The 23,429-nt window shown below is 34.9% G+C and overlaps 1 protein-coding gene across 1 annotated transcript in view; it reads left to right on the top strand.

Annotated features, from left to right (window-relative positions):
* Window positions 1-23,429, top strand: part of ASCC3 (activating signal cointegrator 1 complex subunit 3) — a 216,684-nt gene that overhangs the window by 144,166 nt on the left and 49,089 nt on the right. The window contains exons 31-36 of the mRNA XM_032216493.1: window positions 5,531-5,668; window positions 7,332-7,452; window positions 8,405-8,537; window positions 8,661-8,786; window positions 19,226-19,337; window positions 20,474-20,608. Of these exons, the coding sequence (XP_032072384.1) occupies window positions 5,531-5,668; window positions 7,332-7,452; window positions 8,405-8,537; window positions 8,661-8,786; window positions 19,226-19,337; window positions 20,474-20,608 (765 nt within the window). The remainder of the gene's footprint in view (window positions 1-5,530; window positions 5,669-7,331; window positions 7,453-8,404; window positions 8,538-8,660; window positions 8,787-19,225; window positions 19,338-20,473; window positions 20,609-23,429) is intronic.

Genomic DNA, 23,429 nt, shown 5'->3' with positions numbered 1-23,429 from the left:
TTTTACACCAGTGGTGGGATCCGAATCCCATTGCAACTGGTACGGTTGCAACGGGGCCCGTTGTCCTCCACATGAATGTGCACAACATACGAGCACACACACGCAGTATGAGCATGCATCTTACCATCCAGCGACGCCTCCGTGATGCTCCAGCTGCTCGGCAGAGCATTGCACAGGTGCTGTACACACCAAGCACGCGCACAGAAGTGCTGAAGGGTTTAAAGACAGGTAAGGAGCGCAGGTGGGCCCTCCAGAGCACTGTACCGGAACGTACCCAGTACTCTGGGAAGGCTCCGGTATGCCCGCCCTGGGGTGCACTGCCTGCAACCCACTACTGTTTTACAGATTTCTAGGTGCAATAGTGTAAGAGGGAGGAATAGGCTTTGGCTTCCACTAAGTACAGCCATCATTTTTTAACTATATATTTTTATTTTGTGGTGTAGGATTTTTTTGTACAAGCAAAGATTGGGGGTGCTATCTTCTCTTTGAAAAATAAATGTGAAAGCTGTCCTGCATAAAATGCATACTCAGCATAGACTGAGAGTAAAGCAGTCGTCCTGGTCAACTGAGTTTTGAGATCCCTTGAAAGCAATTTATAAATACATTTTCATTATTCCATTTTTACCACAAGAAAGGGAAAGAAGCACAGGGCTGGACATTTTGTTTATAGTGCCAAAACGACTCTAATATTGAACATATTGGCTTCAGGGAACAGAGATTTGAAGGGCTATTACTATTCCATCTGAAGCAGTAAAAACGTCAGACTAGTCCTGGATAAAATAAAGCAAAATAAATGTAGATTGGGCATAAGTCCAAAGTAGTACAAGGGGGGAAATTACAGGTTTTGTCTGAAGGTTGGAATAATGATTCTAATATTTTCTAAACTAAAGAATTTGCTTGATAAAAAATCTACTGCCAACAGGAGTATATAAAAGTTGAATACATGAAATTCATATCTACCCTGTTTCCCTGAAAATAAGACCTCCCCAGATAATAAGCCCAAGCAAGCTTTTGAGTGCATGCACTGAAATAAGCCCTCCCCCCCAAAAAATAAGCCCTACCCAAAAATATTGCAACACAATAGCAGCCATGAGGTGACTATGCTCGCTGCCTTCTTCACCTCAAAAATAATAAGACTTCCCTGAAAATAAGGCCTAGTGCTTATTCCAGGGGTCAAAAGAAAATAAGACCCTTATTTTGGGGGGAACACGGTATTTGCCTGAAATTGTTGTCCTGTGCTATAATTTGAAATTTCCACTGCTTTTAGTTATGTAGAGGAAGAAAATTTAGTAACCATTAAAAAAATTACAACATATTTAACATTTTAAATATGTGCAGGATGTTAAGAGTATACTACAGCTTTTCAGTTAAATAACCACAGTATTTTGAACCTGTGATGTTTGGTAATACTTAAAACACTTCATCCAAATCCAGGGATATAATTGAAAAGCCAATTGCACATATTGAAGAAATTGGTGAATATTTGTGTGATTTTTGAACAGGAAGCTACATGTAGAACGGAGACTGTTTCAGTGGTTGCAGATATGTTTTCTTTATGGAATTAAAAATAGGGGGAAAATATGTCCACCTGTAATTTTGCTCTATTTTGAATTGAATAATTGTCAAGCATGTGATTCATTTTGGCTATTTATACCATTAACTAATATCAGTGTGATTTTCACAATTGCATAATCAATTGGGGTATTGTGTATTTTACCTTTTCACATAATATATGGGGCTTTTTCATTAACTTGTTTAAGCAGCAAGAATCACACACACACACACACACAAAGTGAGAGAGGGGGAGGGAGGGAGGGAGGGAGGGGGAGAGAGAGAGAGAGAGAGAGAGAGATGGTTTCCTTCATACCAGGTCAGCACAATTTTACACTGAGTTAAAATGTGTTAATGTTATTTCTTAAATTATATTTCTTTCTTGATGATATATTTATCTCTACTTTTTACCCTAGAGTGAAGAGTAAGTTGCATAAGTTGTGGTTGACCTTGCCTGGATAGTTTCTGTTCTGGGGAAACCGATTAGGTGGAAAAGATATAACTGCCTGAAAATTACTATGTAATTTAGATTCAGTTCTAACATTATGCCCAGTATTAAGTCACATCAGTTAGAGTGATGCATATCAGCATTTTTGTCCATAAATAATGTGGAAGAAGGTTGAGGAGAATCTGTCTTTGCATTTTCAGAACCACTTTCTTTTGTAGTATTGAATGATGTCAGATTTTTTTTAAAAAAAATGTACCTTAGCACAGGGACATTTTAACATTGCACAACATCTGTGCCAGATGTTAAATGTGCGATTATATTTTGTTTTAAGACTTCATCACTTTCCTCATTCTTTGTACAACCCATCTTTCTTTACTGGCCATTTTCAGACCATCGATAAGCATTATGCAGTGGCATATGGTCTGAGTCTGAGGTGCTTTGAAAAGGCGACAGAGTACTAATAATGAGGATTCCCCGAAAATGGGAAAACCAGGACAGCAGATAATGCTTTGAGAAAGTATGGGGTTTTAGCATCTTGAAACAATATATCACACTCAAAGGGACAGAATTGGACTGCACAATCTGTTAGCTCATTCTTGTCCAATCTGGTCTCCTCTTTTCTTTCGGAGCCAGCAGTGTTGTCATCAGCTTGCTGAATTATACCCTGACTGGAATGAATTTCAGGCACAGGGTAATGTATCTACTTAAATGGAATTCTTCCTTTTTTTAAACAAAAGCTTTTTAGATATATTTTAAAAAATATATTCATGTAATATTCCTAATTTTACATGTGTGTGTAATAAATAAAGCAAAAAAAAATTATACTTTCATGTTTGGCAACAATTTCCATAACCTTGTCATAAACTTTATTTATTTCTTGACTTCCTTTTTGCTACTTTAAAATTATATAAAAGCGTATTACTGTATGCTTTGAAAGGAATCCTGGGCTCAGATTTTAGAGATCACAATAAGATGAACGTGCTTATAATTAAGTCAAGTAATAATAGCAGGGTTTTCTTCTTCTTCTTTAGTATCAACAGGTTACATTGATTTATTAGGAAAGATCTATTTTTGTTATTGTGGCATTAATATTACAATCAGCCCTTTTCAATAAACTTAAAAGAAGTTTTATTTGTCATGTGAAAAGATAAGTGTTCTTTGAGCTTAGAATAAATTTGGATTTGTTTCAGGCAAATTACCCTTGATCATAAAAATGATTCATTCTTTCAAAAGAAAACTGCTGTCTATGCATATGGATTTGTAGAGGATAGTATCTTGAGTAAAATAAAAAATGTGTTTATTACTTACTCCTTTACATATGTTTACTCAAATACGAGTCTTCTGAGTTCATTGAAATTTAGGATCATAACGAAAAACTGTTTTATACTTTGAAGAATAGTTTTTAAACAAGTGCTACCATAAACAATGGTAGTCCTTTCTAGATTAACTTATTCTTGCGCAGCAGTAACTTTTAATACTTTTGCCTCAATTTGTTAAGATAATAAATAATATCTATTTAAAAACCAATAATCACACAGGAATTTTTCACAAAATGTTTTCAGAATTCTGCAGTCATATGTGCTCATAGGTAAGCAAGATAGTATTGTAATTCTTGCTGTGTTGCTCTACTGATTTCTGTGAAAATGCAAGAGAATCTGTTAGAAATAAGTAAAATCACCCATTATTAACATGAGAGAATGGCAGGATATATGGCGGAACGCCTTATAAAGGTCCTTTGGTTTTACTGTGATAAATACATGGCATTGCAAATATAGTCAACAATACCTCAGGTCACAACACTAATATAAAGCAATGGGCAGATTGGATCTTGAATGCCATCCCCAGCCTAACAACTCTTAAATGCATTCCCTCTGAATAGACACCCAGTGGTTTAAATCAGAGTCTGTGGGGTGGGAATGCTTTATGATGAAGCTTTGCTAACAAAATGTACATTTAATATTACAACATCTGTGATCCAGTATGAATAGGAAAACAATGTGATGTGAAACTCTCACATTATGGTCCATAATTAACAGGAATAAGAGAGCGCACATAGTGTCTGTATTTGAATTATTTAATATTATTTGTTCTAAGGAGAAAACCAGATATTTCAGTCACAGAACAGAACCTAGAGGAATCTTACCTCCTGTTTTTGTTCTTGATCGCTTGTTTATGACTCAAAATATTATTTGAAAAATGAAGTCTGTTACTATACAAAGCTATTAATTCCCTATTTAATTAACTGTTCTTCTCAGATAAATTTGGATCACAGCAACATTTATCTTTTTTTGTTTCCCTGTAGGAGGACTCATCTAGAGCTTTCTTAATACCGTATAAACATATTGGTAGCAGGACTACAACAGATAGTGTCCACATTGTAATCATTATCAAAATGCGACATTTGCATTATATTGCTTTCCGTCGGTTTTTCTTTTTAAAATTAGTCTAAATGTAAATAGATTATAAAACTGATCTTTGGAGTTTCTTGTATTCATGAAATTATTTTCCTTCGTTAGCCAATGTGTGTGTGGGGGGGAACAGTTCCTTCATTATTGATAGATGACAGTAATATTGATGCTGTAAACAAATTTATCTGCTACTAAGCTACAAAAAGATAAATTGTTTAATTAACATTTTAAAGAAAACAATAATGCTTTTCAGTCTAAAGGTTTCTGATATTGTCTGTGTATTTTTATGTGTCCTTCTGCGTAAAAGCTTAAGAAAAAATCTTACATGAGACAGTGTTTCTGAGATTTGTCAACTTTTCAAAAGCAGTTGAGTGGGTGTGTGGAAGATAGCTTTCAAAAAGGATTTATAAGGTTTTACTTATAATTTGCTATATGTTTATGTCTTTGCAACTTGGCCTATAATTATTTATTATCTGAAAAATGTTTTGACTTAAGTTGGATGTTATTTTGTGTGGCTGGCTTGATCTGTAACACTTATTTTGTGCCAAAACCTGTTACTTCAGTGGTTTGTTAATCCTAAATAAGCCTGTTTGTGAAGAGTCTGACTATTTCTGTTCTCTCATGCTGAACTCCATTTATCCCTTATTTGGAACTAAGTTATACCAGCATCAAATTTGCTATCCCTATAGCTTGTCCTTATCCTGCTTCTGTTCCCAATAATGCCAGTCCTCTGATTTTTCTACAAAAAATCAACAAAGCCTAACAAATTATACCCACATTGAGGTGGTAGTTGAAGAAGAGTAAAACATCACTTTTAACACTGAATGTTATTGAGTACAATATAAGTCTGTCCCACTTACAGACCGAGGTTATATAAAGATACCACTACAGGTGCACCATAGAAAATTAATGTTGCCATGACAGATTTATGCCAAGGTTAGGGGGGGGGGGGGGGCTTTTAAATAATTTAGCAGGAGAACTGTTTTTTCCTTTATTTATAAAATATTGTGAGTAATACATTGTTTTGAAAACCCTTTTTAATTAACGTTCCTGCTATTGATGAAAATGTTCTGAAAGTTTCTAAAGTAAATCTGTCTTATACTGTTAAACTTATGTATTACAGATGAGTGCCATCATTTCAACAGTACGAGAGTCTAATCTTAAACTGACCCTGGCTTTTGGAATAGGCATCCACCATGCTGGCCTTCACGAACGGGACAGAAAAACTGTGGAAGAGCTATTTGTGAATTGTAAAATCCAAGTATGTTTATTATATGCATGATAGCATACAGGTAGTCCTTGCTTACTGACCATTTGTACAGCAACCATTTAAAGTTGTGATGCTGCTGAACAAGTGGTACATATGACTGGTCCTCAAAATTCCATTTTTCTCACTACCCCTGCAGACACAAGATCACAAGTTCGGTACTTGGCAACCTGCTCATACTTATGACAGTTGTGGTGCTTCACAGTCATTGATCTCCATTTCCAACATTTCCCCATCGGCTTCCCACAAATCAAGTCAACAAGGAAGCTTGCAAATTGTTCTGATAAATCACCCCAGACTCCCTGCACTCATATGATATCACATTCTCCTGTCCCCAGCCTCCCTGCACTTGTGTCAATCTGCAGCCTCCTTCCCCTGGCCTCCCTATTCTTGGGCCAACCCATGGACTCCTTTCCAGCCTCATTCTGCTTGTGCCATCACACACAGAGGCAACACAGCCAACTGATACTTCAAATCGTCCCTTTATTGCTCTAACTTTCCCCCAAATGCTCCCATGTTATTGCAAGTCCCAGAGCTAAGTGATCATACAATCCACACACACACTTCCAGCAGTCTCTGGCTGCAAGTATTCCCGCACAAAGTTAAGAAATCCAGCAGGGCAAGGGAATAAATCAATAAGTTCAGGAAGCAGAGGAACACAGCAATGGTTTCAGGAAGCAAAGGAACAAGGCAATTAATGCAGGAAGCAAGAAATAAAGCAAAAAGTCCAGGAAACTCCAAACTTCAGCAGTGGCACCCAAAACTCCCATGAATTCAGCGCTTCTTCCCAACAAACTGCCCTCCTCACAGCATCTCCTTAAGTCACAATCTCCAAATGTGCCTTGTGAAGAGAGACAGGGTGCTCTCCTCCCAAGTCTTCTTGTTGGCCTGCACTGTTCCCACCTCTTCTCCACTATCAGGGATCGGGGTGGTTGGGTTTCTTGCCCATTGCCTGAGCTCCTTCACTCCTTATTTCCACTGCCTGCCTTCTTGTTCATGCTGGTCCCATTCCTACTTGCTAGCAAGCCGTCCCACTCCTGAGGGGGCCTGGTGTACCTCCTCCCCACATTCCTCTGAAGCCAACGAAGTCACCCCCTCACTCTAACTCCTGCTCATCTTCCTCCACAGATTCAGGCTTCAATTGTGACATAAACAGCTTGCATGGCACTGTGCCCTGTTTTCTCTGGCATTCCTGTGTTCATGCAGCACCATATCCTGTTTTCACCAGTCTCCACATGGCCTCCTTTCCCTGTTTCCCTGGCCTCCCTAAGTTTGCACAGCAACACAACCATCTTCCCTAGGCTATTCTGCTTCTCTGCACTGGTGCAGCACCACACCCTACTTCCCCTGGCCTCTCTGTGCTTGTGCATAGCTTGTGTTGGGCCTCCCAGATCCTCCCCACCTACCCCACCCTCCCCTTACCTGGAAGTTCTGCCACTTTACTCTCAATGACCCACATATCTTGAGGTGACATCTGCAAAAGAGACTGCCAGGATTGTTGTCACTAAGCAACTTTATGATCGCATCACAATCCCAATTGCTGTTGCAACCCAGGTATTATCTGTATGAGACACATTTCATTAACTTCAAAAACATGTTTTTTTTACACTTTTTGTTAAAAAAAAAGTTTACACAGTTACATCTTTTTCCTTTTTAGGTTCTTATTGCCACAAGTACATTAGCCTGGGGTGTCAATTTTCCAGCACATTTAGTAATTGTTAAAGGAACAGAATTTTATGATGGGAAGACCAGGCGTTATGTGGATTATCCAATTACAGGTATAATCACAAATTGAAAAGGACTATTTTACTCTATGAAAGATTAATCCTTATTTCTGAAAATGAAAGCGAATTAAGCTAAATTACATATGCCACATGATTTGTTTGATTTTTCATAACAGGATTTTTTAATTTTTTAAAGAAAATCAGACAATTTACAAAAATGTATTATCTATCTTCACTTCTCACCCACTAAACAATATAATGGGTTTGATTTAGAAGTTAAAAATAATACCTTCAATAGAATATAAGAAATATTATTACATCTGGAAACAGGTAACAGTTACAAAGAGGAAATAAGGTGAACTAGATATGTAAGTTATGTAGCTGATATGGTACAGAAGCTACAATCAGAATAATTCATTTATGTAAATAATCACCCAAAGGATAACATATACAATTTAAAAGATCTCAAATCATGCCTGGGATTTTATGTTCATTTCCTTGTTCTATTATTTATCACAGATGTGAAATTATAATGGCTATTTTTTATGACATTTGGAATCTTGGAGACAATATTTCCAGTCCCCGTTATTTCTTACCTCTTATGAAACCAAATTTCACACTGAGGATGTGAGACAATATTGTTGGAGTTTTCATATAAGCACTTGAAGCTTATTTTAACTTTCTTTTTATAAACTGGAAATAACTTTTTAATGTTTTAATGGTTAAAGTTTTACATTTTATCTGCCATGTATAACATTTTCAAGCAGAATACATCTACTTTAAAATAAAAAATGTGTGTGTGTGTGTGTGTGTGTGTGTGTGTGAGAGAGAGAGAGAGAGAGAGAGAGAGAGAGAGAATGGAAAAAAAGATAGATGGATGGATGGATGGATGGATGGATGATAGATAGGTAGGTAGGTAGGTAGGTAGGTAGGTAGGTAGGTAGGTAGGTAGGTAGGTAGATAGATATAGAGTCTATCATATGTTATTACTGTTTCACTTTCATAGATGTTCTTCAGATGATGGGACGTGCTGGTCGACCCCAGTTTGATGATCAAGGCAAAGCTGTGATTCTAGTTCATGACATCAAGAAAGACTTTTACAAAAAATTCCTTTATGAGCCTTTTCCAGTAGAATCAAGGTAAAAGAGGGACATGTTTATTTTTATTCAGTTTACTAGTAATTCTGTCTCATCACTTAAAGGCTGAAATCGCAGCAGGAACTATATAACTGGTACATTATTTGTTTGTTTGTTTTTGTTCAGTTTACTAGAGGTTTTGTCTGATCACTTAAATGCTGAAATTGCAGCTGGAACTATAACTTCAAAGCAAGATGCAATGGATTATATCACCTGGACCTACTTTTTCCGCCGTCTTATTATGAATCCCAGGTAAGCTATTATATTCTTCCCTCTCATTGAAGTGCCAAATAAAGGCCAAGAGTTTGTGCTAGTTATTTATTTGTGTGTGTATGCAAAGCACATTGTTCTTCCTATGAACTTACTGTTTCTGGAGACAGTTTTGCAGTTTCTAGATACAGATCCTCCAAACCAAAACCAGTTCATAGTATCCTATTATGGAAATACCTTGTTTTGGGGCTGGTCTACCTCCAGAACCTTCAATCACTTCCTGTTCAGAGGATTTACTTCTAGAAACCATTGAATAATGTTGGCAATGGCATGCCCTGCAAGAGTAACAAAAAATTCCAGGATTTTGCAACACATTTCTCATCAATTATTGATACCAGGAATCTCCAAATTTGGCAACCTTAAGACCCGTGGACTTCAATTCCTAGAATTCCTCAGCCATCATGGAGAAATTCTGGGAACTGAGGTCCACAGGTGTTAAAATTGCCAAATGTAGAGATTCCTATTATAGATGATTGATGAAGTGCTATGGAATCTTAAGTCAAGAATTAATGTTGTTACGTATTTTCAGGTGAAATTCTATAGATGGTTAGAAAGAAAGGGCATTATTGGTTAACCCCACCAATTGCAGATCAATCCCACACACTTTGATCCAAATTGCAATTTTGCTTATCAAATAAGCTTTTATTAACTGGTGAGGAGGCAAACAATTTCTTAAGTTTTAATTATTACAGTATAATTTTTATTTAGGCTCTTTAAAGATATTTTCAAAATTCAGAAACAATTTTCTCATCAGCTTTTCAAACTTGCAGTGATTTCCTCCCCACCCCCATCCCCCCCCCAAAAAAATAGCACATAGGGCTATTATTAATTGGGCAGAAGGGGAATCTTGCTGCTTTTTTAAAATTTATCTAATTCCTGGCCATGTTTCATTACTAATTCTGCACTTTTATTAAGCACTAAATAATTTCATGTTTTGCAAAGCACTGAGTTTAAATTTCAGAATGAGTAATAGTAATGATATGGCAAGTTTTAAACAACAGCTTCTAATTTTCAATCATTATGACATTCATTATGATATTCCAGCTTCAATATTTTGAAAATTGCAGTGCAGAATGAGAGTTAAGTACTCAGCCAGATCAGCCACAATATTGGGGAAGCTGCTGTCTGGAAAACCAGAATATCTATATTACTGGTACAGATAGCTTGATCTGTAAAACAAATCTGTTTCAAGATATTCAGTGCTATGAGAAGAAAATAGTAGTTGTAATCTACTATTACAGTAGTCTGTAATCCAGACTAACCCTTTTCTAAGACTAGGAGCTGTCAAATTCATGAAATATCTAACCTTCTCCACATATATAATTCACAATTTGTATCCATTTAAAAAAACTATAAATTCATCCATTGGCCACCAAATATTTCCTACTACCCCTGTGTAACAAATATGAGATTTGGTCCTCCAAAAATAATTTAATACAGTATGAGCTTGAGCATTCTCTGATAGTCACTTTTTTACTTTTCTGATTTTTAACCATTATTTAAAATCATGTTTGTTTGCAGAAGAAAATATTAAGCACTAGTACCAAATACTAAAAAATAATTACAATACAATATTTGCTGGGGGGGGGGAAATAATCCTAACTCAATGACAAAGCACATACCATTTATTTGCTATCAATTTATGCTGTCTTGATTTCAACAGAATATAATCTCTGGAATGATATTTTTTCATTAAATATTCAGTTCCACTTTAGTACTTTTTACTTTTCCATATAGGACATAATTCTCAGAACAAAGGCAAAGATGGTGTGTCTTTTGTTATAGAACTGCCAGTCTGTTTCTTAGAATCCCTAGGGTTTTGCACACTTTTCAAGTGATTCAGAAGAAGTAATACAGCATCTCTGATGTTTATATTTTTAAAAAACCTTGACTTCTTTCAGCTTTCTGAACAAGCCTAAAAAAAAAAGAATGCCACTAGTTTAAGGGATCTATTCAGTAGAATTAATATGATATTTAAAGCAGAATGCTTGCACGGGAACCTGGAACGAGGCTGGGCAACTTTACTGAAGAGAGTTGCTGCTTTTGTGTGAGGTCCAAACATTTTTCCCCTCCCAAATCATTATCAAACTATGCACAAGCCTATCATTCTTCAGAATTGTCTGAAGGTGCAATTTATAACCCACAGGAATTGAGCATAATGGCCTCTACTCTTTCTGAATTGGCAGCATCATTCTAATGAGCAGAAGCCAATTATGTGTTTTGTTAAATAGAAACAGTGCCCCAAACCTTTGGAACAGATTTTGAGGATATATATCAAGTCTCAAGAGAAAGAAAAACAATGCCTGTTGAGCAGATGGATGTCTACCTATTGAATTAAAATATGTCACACAACTTACTATCTAAAAAGACTTTACATGGGAAGGGGAATTCAGTGTTCAGTCTTTCCGGGAATCTGTTCCTAGATGGTATTTGTCCACTATTTCCCTTTTTTTCTATCTTGATTCAGTCTTTCCAGAGATATGTTCCATCCTCTTATCCGTTTAATATAGTATTTTGCAGTCTGAATCTCCTCCAGCTGGGTGGGCTTCAGCTCCCTGAATTCCTCACCTAGTGTGGCCATTAAGTAGTAAAGATTTGTGTCCGTGTGTGTTTGTGTGCATGTGCACACATGCATATTTACATGCACTCTCATATACATATACACTACATACATACTGGTCTGCTTATGTTGCACATGCTTCTCTGTTTTTTTCAAAATAGATTTTGCTTAATTAATAGAATTGCTTGCTTCAATAGAAAGCCTTCCCAATTATAATTAGCATTGTATAGGACCCAAAATATAAGGTCTAGATATGAATCTTTCTTAGCAGTTCCACAGAGCCCATCACTGCTGTAAGATATATATATAAATAGCGATTTCATCAGGCAAAACAGTCCATAAGTCAGTTTAGGCATGCTTCAGAGTAATAATTCTCACACGATTGCTTTGCTGTCCAGCTTTTCCTGGCATACTAACCAGTTAGTTACTTTCATTCTCTGCTATCTTATCATACTATATTAAGGACTTAAATGAATTTGACATAAATGGTAAAATGCTTGTTAGAGTGAATATTCCATGCACACCCTGCTATGTTCGTATGTACTCACCCTGTGTGCAAGCTGATTTTCACATAGTTTTAAATGTCACCAATTGCCAAAATCTAAGTTTCAAATTGGTCAAGTAGTAACAAATGAGCTAAGACACTAGAAAGTGTGTTTGTGACAGAATGAATAGATAGACTTCAAGGACTTCATCCATTACCTCCATCCTAATTATGAAAGGGAAGAGCTAGAAGGGACACAGACTCCATAATGTGTTTTAAATATTCTCTCTCCCAGCTCTTCTTTTAACAATTGAGCCCTAGATAAATAGCTGTCCTCTAGAATTAAACAATCATATGTGTTAATAATTGGAATGTTAGGCGTTCAGTCTTCATTATTCTCAGTCATTTGGACCTGGCAGAGTAACACCGTGGCAAATGCCATTAATTTTAGTGGAACTCAATTCCTGTATAAATGTATTTAAGATCACAGTATTGTCAACACTTCCCTTTTTTGCTAATGCTTCTTAATATTTGTTTTAAAAAAACAATTTTCTGTCAACTTATAAGAAAAACAAAGACACTACATGCAGAGCACTTTTTTTTAATATACTCCATTATCTGAACATGCAATAACTTACCTATCCCCCCTTTCTTCTCTGAAGTATTTTTTTTGACTGGAGCATAATACCCTCTGCATTTATGGAGTCACACATACACGAGTGTAGGAGAAGAAACCAGAACAGAACTCATCATATATAGTTATCTTTGGATATAAAGAAAAAGAATCTTTGGCAATCAAAACTCCTTTCTAATTTCTTTGGTTTAGGAAAGATATAAAAAAATGAAGTTGCCCCTTCATAAGGCAACAAATTCATTTGCAAACATTGATAGTGACAATTACGGTGAATACTAAACTTAATGTCAGAAAGATGTATTCATCTTTCCGTTATTCGTCCTTTCTATTTATTACTTCTGGGATTCAGCTAGAGGTAACATGCTAGAAACAGAAAAGCTCTTCTTTTAAAAAGGTAACCAAGCTAAAGTCCAATAAAGGTTTCCACTGGAATGAGAATATTTTTTTACATATTCCTTTCCCACTTCTGCCTAACATCTCTTATGGCTATTTGGATGGTCTCTCAACTCTTCAGAGCCTCTTTGAGTGCAGCATAAGGAGCTGTACAGTTGTGCAGCATAATTCGTTGTTTAAGTATGATTCTGCAGTTATATGACATATTCTATGAAAGCAAAAATATAATAAGTAAGTAATTTTTACTACAACCTCTGGCCAGAATTCTACAGGTCGACAAATTGAACAATTTCAACTTCAAATAAAATAAGACAAACAATGTTAAATATAAACTTATATCTAAATCATTGAGGCTTTCAAAATATGTCTGGTTTTGCAGACAGCCTAACAAATTGTATTGGTCAGATAAAAGTAACACTGCAGTTTGGTTCCATTTTGATTACCAGTCAAAAATGATAATAATGGCCATTCAATGTATAAATGGCCTAACCCTTTTCTCTTGCAAATGAAATGGCTCTCCAGGGAAGGCCAATTTCCTACCCATCGAGGCATGTTGAACTACAACTCTTGGATTAGATACAGAAAAGACATTGATTGGGTCATCTCCCCAGTGTTTCATCTATCAGGGCTATGCTTAGAATAGTGTATTTTGCCCAAGTATCCTATCCTGAAATTCTTATCAATATCATCACCTAAATTGTATGATGTTGAAAATATTTTAAGTGAATAAAATGGAACACCATTCGTTAAGATGGCTGTTTATGTTATATTTATAAGATATTTCTACGTTTCAAGAAAATTACAATAATCACAAACCGGGTTCTTGTGAGATTTTTTTTTCTCCACAACATTCTTCGAATAGAAGCAGATATTTTTTTAAAAATATTCTGGAACCTGCTTTCATTATCTGTGTCATTGCTTCTACCATATAATCCAAGTATTAAAAACATGGTGTTTTGTAACAAATGACTTACAGGCCTGACAGTTTTAACAGCACCATTTCAAGGCTGATGAAAAATTTCCCAGGGAGATTGTGGCTCAGGCTTACATACACTAAACAGGAAGCTATTGCCACCACCATCCGCATTAAACCCCAAATGGTCGTTGTAACTTCATCTACATTTTATGTCTCTGCATGTCTCCATTTCTCAGCTGATGAAATTCCAGCCTTGTTTATATAAGGAAAAATAGTTCTTTGTGTGAGTGTGAATATGTGTGGAAGGGTTATTTTGGATATTTGCTGTTTTTAGTGGTTTGTTTTTGTTGTCATCTGTTATTTCAGTCAGGAAAAAAAGGTAGCTGCTTTAGTGTTTTGATTATTTAAACTTTACACACTTAGTAAATTTTTATGGTACCTTGGAGTTTGTTGTTGCATTGTTCCCCAACGGGCTACTAATAGAAGTTACCCTGTCTAGTCCATGTGCTAGATGCTGTTAGTATAAAACTGCCTTTGACTTTCACACCTCTCAGGGGACGAGTAATTGTTGTGTTCAAACAGCCTGTAATTGTGATCCCGCTGGCTTTCTCAGTACGCTTCTGGCTATTAGAATCATTAAACAACTCAGCACCTGTTAACAGCATTGTAAATATTCAACCTTGCTTGTGTGCAGGTTGAGCAGAATATAGGAGAAAGCTTACAGAGCCCAGCCTCATAAATTAAAGCTCCTGACAAGTCAATTATTGTAAAACTGGGTTTCACTGAGAAATAAATGAAATGGGGTGCTGACAAAAAAGGAGGGCTGTCTGTTTGCAGCAGAGGGGAAATAATGACTAGATGATTCAATGCAAGGACCATGAAACTGCATTGTTTTTATTCTTTATCCTCAATTAAATAGTTAGATAATACAGTTACCCAGAAAAGGGGGAGTAGTGCAGCTATATAGCTATATAGCGTAGCTTTATGCAGCTTTGAACATTTAAAGTGCACAAAAGTGATAGTAGTAGCAGTGTCAAATAAAAAGGGGGGATAATCTTTCTAGCTGGATTCCTGTTTGACAGAATAGAAGTTTGTTTTTTTTAAAAAACCTGTGTTAACTCAGAAATCTAGTGCATGTTTATGCAAAAGTAAGTCCTACTGAATGTGAATGGTATAACTAACTTATAGGTTTATTTAGAGTCACAGTCAAATAATTAAATATAGCATTATGTAAGGAAGCCTCAAGTTGCAGAGATATGTTTCCACTCTTCACCCTCACACTTGCCCAAATCTATTTTAAAGAATCTCTCTAAATTGAAATATTTGAGGAAGGAAAATTCTATATATTTGCCTATGCTATGGTGTTTGAATAAAACCTAGGAAAAGTTTGATTCAGTTGGATTTTCTTCTGGCATTTTAGTTTTTTCTCTTCAAGTTGGGAAACTAGAAGATTTATTCGTGAAATTCTATGTAATCATCAGTCTATTTTATTCTTTTTAATAGAATGTTATTCTGTTACATGGTTCATGATTTGTTTTGTAGCCTTGCGGTTTTCAGAGGAGAATGGTGTGATACATATAATGGTCTACAAAAATGTTCATAATTTATTTAGTTGTATATGTACTGAATTAGTCAATATGCAGTTGAATACACACACACACACACACACACACACACACACACACACACACACACACACACATATATATATATATATATATATAATGTTATTTTCTTTATAGAGGATCAAATCATAATATTTCCAAAGATTATTACTTAATCTATAGACTACAAAGGAACTGTCTGTTGTGTTCAGTGTATTTCAGTCTTGGTAGAAAATTTATTGTCTTGAATTTTATTTCTGAAAAATCATAAATAGAATTGTATTGCAAACAAAGATTTGTTTAAAAGCATGTATTTTATACAAATATTGTAATAAAAGTAGATAATACTTGTATTATTGTCCAATAAATGTACAATATTGACAGCATCTGCTCATAATTTTTTTCTTTAAATAACAAAGATGGCTCAGAAGTAATCACTCCAATTGGCATAACAGTTTGATTCATGAATTGCTTTAAACCATTATCTAGTTGGTTTGATTTTAACTTAGCACATTGTACAATCCAGATTTACAATGTGATTTACAAACCATGAATTATGAACAAGCACATTGTGTGAATTTAGGAGATTTATTTTGATTTAATGAACCATAGTTTAGTGTAGCATCTGCATTCAGTTATAATATGAGAAGAAATATAAATAAAACACTGATAATAGTCTGAATGGAAAGAATCCTGAAATATTCCATTTGCTGCAGGGTAGGATTTCATCTGTGGAACATAATAGTTATTTTTTAAATTTTTCTCATATTAATCAATTAACTCAATTTTAAGCCTTTTATACAGCTGAATATTTAATTTTTATTTAAATTAATACAAAATTAAATATTTAAGATCTTTACAATGTTTAATTTCTCACTGGATGATAACTTCCTAAGTTAGATAAGTTAGAATAAAATATACTTTCCTTTCTGTTTTATAAGTTCAGTTAAAATGTAGTGTGTCATTTTAATTATTGTACAAAATTTATATATCAGCAATTTCCTTTTAGAGTAATTTCCAGAATAGTAATAACTTAAGTATTACTACATGTCACATGCTATCATGATTACACAATACATTACTATTAATGTGGCTATAGTCATGAACACCATTAAATTTTAAGCAACATCCTTGTAATTAAAAACACAATTCATAATCTGTCTCCTTATATGTAAATGAATTGTTTCATTGAAAAAAACTAAAAATGTTCTTATGGTTATTCTAAACGAAAGTCAAAAATCTATCCCTTTCCCTGGCCCTTATCTCATTCTCCCGGAGGAAACTATCTAAGTATGCTGAATGCTGGAATTGTTCAACTGTTTTATAGCAGACGTTATTTTCAAAATGCAAGACTATTTTATCATCAGTGGTGGGATTCAAAAAATTTTACTACCAGTTCTGTGGGCATGGCTTGGGGGACGTGGCATGGCTTGGTGGACGTGGCAGGGGAAGGATACCGTAAAATCTCCATTCCCTTCCCACTCCAGGGGAAGATTACTGTAAAATTCCCATTCCTTCCTGATCAGCTGGGACTCGGGAGGCAGAGAATGGAGTGGGTTCAGACAGAGGTGGTATTTACTGGTTTTCTGAACTACTCAAAATTTCCACTAACGGTTCTCCAGAACCTGCTGAATACCACTCCTATTTATCATCCTACATCAAGAATTTTATCTAGAATTTTTTGGGGAATGGGAAGGAATAAAATATATAACAATAAGTTAAAATGACAAAAGTTGTAAGCTGCTGAGGAAAGTGAATGACAATAAATTCACAGAAGTGGGGAAATGCAGATTACTAGTAGAAATATGAAATGCATCAGCCATACTAGTTCAGTGCACAATAATATATAGAGAGATTTATATGAAAGTATTAAGGTAGTGTGCGAAATCTGGGAGCTAACCATTTATAAGTGATCTTTCCTATATGCAATTTGTTCCAAACTACCTATTGATATATCAAAATGCATGCTGTAACCTTTCATAAAATAACTGTTATAATGTCCCCTCAAATTTATACCTTATAGTAAATTATGTAATAAATACATTGTTCGATATCTAAAGGAAGCCACTTGGAGCTAAAAGAAACTACTTACATTGGACAACAAACATAAACTGATATATCTAAACACTGTTTATTCTCAAAATATTTTGCTAAGTTTGACCTAAATGGTGCTTTTGTAACAGGGAGCACAAACAGTACAAATTTGGAATCAGAATAATTGGGAATACATCATCACAGTAATTTACACCTGCATTTTAACAAAACCCATATACCTAAAGTAATAAAGACATTTGTGGAAAAATCAGTTTGAATGTACAGCAAGACACAAAGATGGGAAAGTACAGAAGTATCCACTGTTGAGGAATGGATTGTGAAGTTGGCAGAACTTGCAAAGGTGGCCAAAGTGACCTGTTTAATAAGGGACAAAACAATAAGTGTTTATATAAATGACTAAAAATCTTTTGTGGACTTTTGCTAGAATTGGATAAAAGTTAGCTAATGATTTCTAGGTTTGCTGATTAAAAGAAATTAAATATAGGAAGAAGGGTACTATAATGTATTTCTAAAGGGGAAGAAATGGTATAAGTTTATTTGCAATTGTAAATAAGATCCGAAGCTGCTGATTAACTTTTACTTTTTTCTTCCTTTCTCTTTCTATGTGTTTCTAGCACTTCTTTTACCCTTTTTCTTTTATACATTTGATCTCCTTTATCTTTTAATTATGTAAAACTCTCAATAAGATTATAAAAAAATTGAATGGTACTGAAGTTCACTTTTGTGTTTTTCCAATTGTTGAAAATTCACATAGAGTAATAACTAGAAAGCATCCATGTATGTCTATCAAATGTATTTATTTGATTCATTTATTTATTTTTATCTTGGCTTTATTATTTTTATAAATAACAAAAGGCAGAAAATATAATTAATACTCTTTCTTCCTCCTATTTTCCCAACAACAACCTGATAAGTGCTTTGGGCTAAGAGTGACTGGCTCAAAATTCCCCCAACTGATTTTCATGACTAAGGGGGAACACTGATGGACTGATTGTTAACTTTATTTTGTTCAACCCAAGGCAGTTTACAGTATATACATAATACAGATAGTCTTCCACTTATACTTCATTTAGTGACCATTTGAAATTATAATGGCACTGAAAAAGTCATTTATGACCATTTTTCACAGTTATGATCATTGTGGCATCCCCATGGTCACATGATCAAAATTGGTCATGTGGCACATAGCAACTGACTCGTATTTATAACACTTGTATTGTCCCGAGGTCATGTGATCTCATTTTGTAACATTCTGACAAGCAGTGGGGAAGCCACATTCACAACTGTGTTATTAATTTAACAACAGCTGTTGTTCATTTAACATCTCTGGCAAGAAAGGTCGTAAATGGGGTAAAACCCACTTAACAAATGTCTTACTTACTAGAAGAACTTTTCAATTGTGGTTGTAGGTTGAGGACTACCTGCACTCCTGCTTCCTATTTTTCTCACAGCAACTCTATGAAGTGGATTGAAGTGAGAAAAATGACTGATCCAAGGTCACTCAGTTGGTTCTCATACCTAGAACTCTCCGTCTCCCAGTTTCGATCCAGCATCTTAAGGGAAAATAGAATTACTTGTCCTTTAATCTCAATTGTATTCCCTCAAGCATTCTAAATTACAGTCAGGGAAATGTAATATATAAAGTGGCCATTGATTTACACCTAAAGTGAATGACAATCTACACTACATGTACGTGTTGGGCAATGTTACATTATATTGTGGTTTGCGTATGAGCAATATTTATTTTTAAATCTGTCCTATTTTCATTTATGCAGTTACTATAACTTAGAGGATGTGAGCCATGATAACATGAACAAGTTTCTTTCCAACCTTGTTGAGAAATCACTTCTTGATCTGGAATACTCCTACTGCATTAAAATAGGAGAGGTAAGGTTAATTTATACTCCATCCAACATTTTGAGAGAAGAATTGGTAAAGGTTATTAGAAATATTATTGTAGAATTCTTGGGGTACCCAAGAATCCCAACCCCAGTAAGGGTCATATATATATTATATATATATATATATATATAATATTATATTATATAATATTATATTATATTATATTATATTATATTATATTATATTATATTATATTATATTATATTATATTATATTATATTATATTATATTATATTATATTATATTATATTTATGCTGATAAATAAATAAAGGGAGACTAGTATAGATCTATTTCAAGCTATTTAGCTCTCATCAGCTAGCCATACCCAAGTTTTTTTGGGAATCGAACCTGTGCTCGATTCCAAAAAAAACTTGGGTATGGCTAGCTGATGAGAGCTAAATAGCTTGAAATAGATCTATACTAGTCTCCCTTTATTTATTTATCAGCATAAATATAACAAATGTAACAAAAAAAGGCAACAGTAAAAAATATTGGGTTTCTGTCTGGATGGTCTCTTGTGACGAGCCTAATGACAGAGAGTGGAAGTGTGACCTTCCTCCCATACTTGGGCATACCAGGGGTTGTGACTTTAAAGTATATATATATATTTGTATTGATTCAAAAGCAGCGCAAAGTGGAAAGATACATGCTCACCATTGCAAGATAAGAGATAAAGACCTGTGCATAGATTAGAGAACAAATGAAAATATGCCATATTATCAAGAGAGTAAAAGTATTGAAGTGGAAATGGGCTAGTCACATAGCAAGAAGAACTGATGGCAGATGGACCAAGGCAGTCATAGAATGGATCCCACTTGATAAAAAGCGTCCACAAAAAAGACTTAAAACAAGATGGATCTATGACATCAGCAATACTGCGGTCCCAATTGGCAAAAGAAAGCTCAGGACGTATTGATTGGAAACATATGGAAGAGGCCTTCATCCTATGCTAGATACACAATGCGTAAAATGATGATGATAATATATATTTTAATCCCAATCTCAACACAATACAAGTTGCACATTTCTGATATAATGCTGTCTAAAATGTGTTTAACTCATCTCATATACACTCTGCATTACTTCTATTACAATGTATATATTTTTTAATATCTAATAGGATGACCGCAATATTGAACCTCTGACGTATGGCCGCATTGCTTCTTACTACTATTTGAAGCATCCAACCATCAGAATGTTCAAGGAGCATTTAAAACCTGAGTGTAGCGTGAAAGAACTGCTCTCTATTCTGACAGTAAGTTATTTCTTTTTATTAATTAGTATGAAGCCAAAGAAAATACTTCCACCTACTGCTATGGTAAAATGGACAAAACAAGATATTTGCTATAATCTTTGTGAGGTCTTAAATTATCAGAAATGACATAGCAGGAGTTGTGAAGGCAATACATTGGGAATTCATCCATTAGTTTGTAACTAGATTTCATCAAGGGATAGAATTTTAATTATAATATAAATATAAAATATAATAATATAAAATATAAAAATTACATATATTGACTATATTAATATTTACGTTTATTAACTTTCAGACTACTTTTGTAGGAATCAAAAATCTTCATCCCACAAAAATTTTATATATACTGAAAGCAGCTCTTGTTTTTTTGAAGTACTAATTTTAATTATTTTTTTTAAAGGAAAGATGTCATACTGCTGAATATAATTAAAAATTGTGCTGGAAGATTGGACTGCTTTCGTGGTTTTAATTTTAAACTTTATCTATGCCAGCTTAATGTGTTGTCTGGCAGCCACAGGCAGCTGTTAGGAGCAATGGAGTACATTTTTATTCAGTAGTGTAATTTTTATTATAAAAAAGAGAGGCAAATATATTGGCCAGCATCCAGAGAGCTACTTTGGGCACACCCAGGGGAATTATTAGTTTTTTTTTTCTTTTTGGACATAAAACTCCCTTTTCCTGTTGCTAATTGTTTTTGAAAGTTGCCTCAATTTCCAACCAAGTGGGTTTTATTTTTAAATCAGAAATCCAGAAATGTCCTTGGTCATATAGAATAGATATCGGGTGATTGGAGCCAGACTATTGCTAAGATAATGGATCAGTACCCTATTCCTAACTTTTATCTCCTTTTTTCCTCATTGTGACATGAATTTATCTTAAGTACATCTCTTCGTGTAAGCTCTTCAAGGCAGAACAGACTACGAAACCAAAGTCGTTCTTGCTAATGCTATTTTTATTATAATGTTACAGTAACAGAATCCTGCAACTCTAAATGTGCATCCCTTCCCTCTCTTTATTTTCATGAGAACTAGGGAGGGTCTTATGGGAGATTGCTACTCGGATTGCAGTTCTATCCCAAACTCAGATTTATTTTAGCTGCCTTTTTGTCTTCATAGTGGCTCTTCTTTCAATTCCTCAAGATTATTTCTTCTTCCCATTATACTTTCATTGTGAATCAAGAAAGAATGAGTTACTTGCCTGCTCTCTATTTTGTCCTTTATGTGTCACATAGATTTAACAGAGAATTGGAGATCTTAAGAATGTGGGCAGTATTTAAATCAAGTCAGTCAAGTAACATTTTTTGGCATTAGCTAAGTTTAACAATAGAAACACAATGGTTAATTTAAAAAAAAAATGAATTGGATTATAGAAGTGTTCAGTTCAATGTCTAACAGTGGTGGGTTGCAGGCGGTATGTCCCAGTACGGGCGTACCGGTGCCTGCCCGTCATCCTTACTTGTCTTTAAACTCTTTGGCGGTTCCGCACACGTGCACGGCGCATACAGTGCCTGCGCAACACTCCGCTGAGCAGCTGGAGCGTTGCAGAGGCATTGCTGAAGGGTAGGACTCATGTATGCTCTGTGCGCGTGCTGTGCGCGTTCATGTGGAGAACACGGATCCCGTTACAACCGTACCGGTTGCAACGGGATCCTGAACCCATCACTGATGTCTAAGTATATTTACCCATGTTGTATAGCTGTAATATATAATCCTTTTCATCTTCTCTACTGCCCCCTCTTATTGGTATCATATTATAATTATTATTACTCTGTTGTTTTGCATGTACATCAAGACCTTACGCTCTGGAGAAATAGTCCTTGTGTGTCTAGTCACACTTGGCCAAATAAATCTAATCTGTTCTGTTCTGTTATATTCTACTCTACTCTACTCTATTCCAGACCTTCAGTCCTATCTGAAGAAGGATAGGATTTGCAAATCTTCCCATCTGGGAACAGCTTAAGAAGGCTGGTTTCACATACTCCTCTACCTACAGGCCTAGCACTCATTTTTCTTGGGTGCTGTCTTAGATTACCTCCAAAAGGGTGCTAGGAGAAGCAATAGTGTAGCTAATAAATATGGCTTTCCTGTTTGCATGAGTGTCCTGCTGGTGGAAATCAAGCTTCAGATAATGTAGATCTCTCCTTCTGTAAATAAATGAGTAAAAAAATATAATTATTTCTATCAAATGTAGGTTGCCTTAATAACAATCGAAGAAGTATGATTGTAGCTGCATTCTTCATTTTAAAAATTTACATTTCTGAAAATACCAGTTAGACACTTTAGTTAAGCTTTTGCTTACAAATAAGTGATTCACTTTTTCAATAATGGTTTTGGCTGCCATCCTAAATTATTTGTCCCATACCTCATGCAGTGGATTCTACTTAGTACAGATTTATTTGATGAAAGGTGTATTTTGGTTTGCTTTTTTGCCAACATCAGATCTTATCTTAAAATGTAGTTTGCTTCTTTCATTTGTCATCCCAGAATAAATAAAATTAAATTTCTAATATAATTGGAATGTGAAGATTTTTATAAATGTAAATTGAAGTGTAAATAATAAAGTTATCACATTTTCTTCATTAACATTCAGCCTAAGAGTTTTAGTTTCTTTTATGTTGTTTTATTAAGAGACAGTGAGTTTTTCTGAAATTGTTTGCTTTGTAGGAGAAATTAGGTATTTTAATAGAATTGCCACTAAGTATCCTCCCATAGATTCCCACAACCCACACACATATGCAAACTATGCATTAATGAGCTTCATAATTAAAGGAGTCACTTCACACCTCTATTGTTAACCAGTGGCATTGCATCTGTCCTGTTCC

This window comes from Thamnophis elegans, chromosome 4 (assembly GCF_009769535.1).
Source record: "Thamnophis elegans isolate rThaEle1 chromosome 4, rThaEle1.pri, whole genome shotgun sequence".
Lineage (NCBI taxonomy): Eukaryota > Metazoa > Chordata > Lepidosauria > Squamata > Colubridae > Thamnophis > Thamnophis elegans.
The sequence above is the reverse complement of the archived record's forward strand: the minus strand, read 5'-3'. Positions and strand labels throughout refer to the sequence as shown.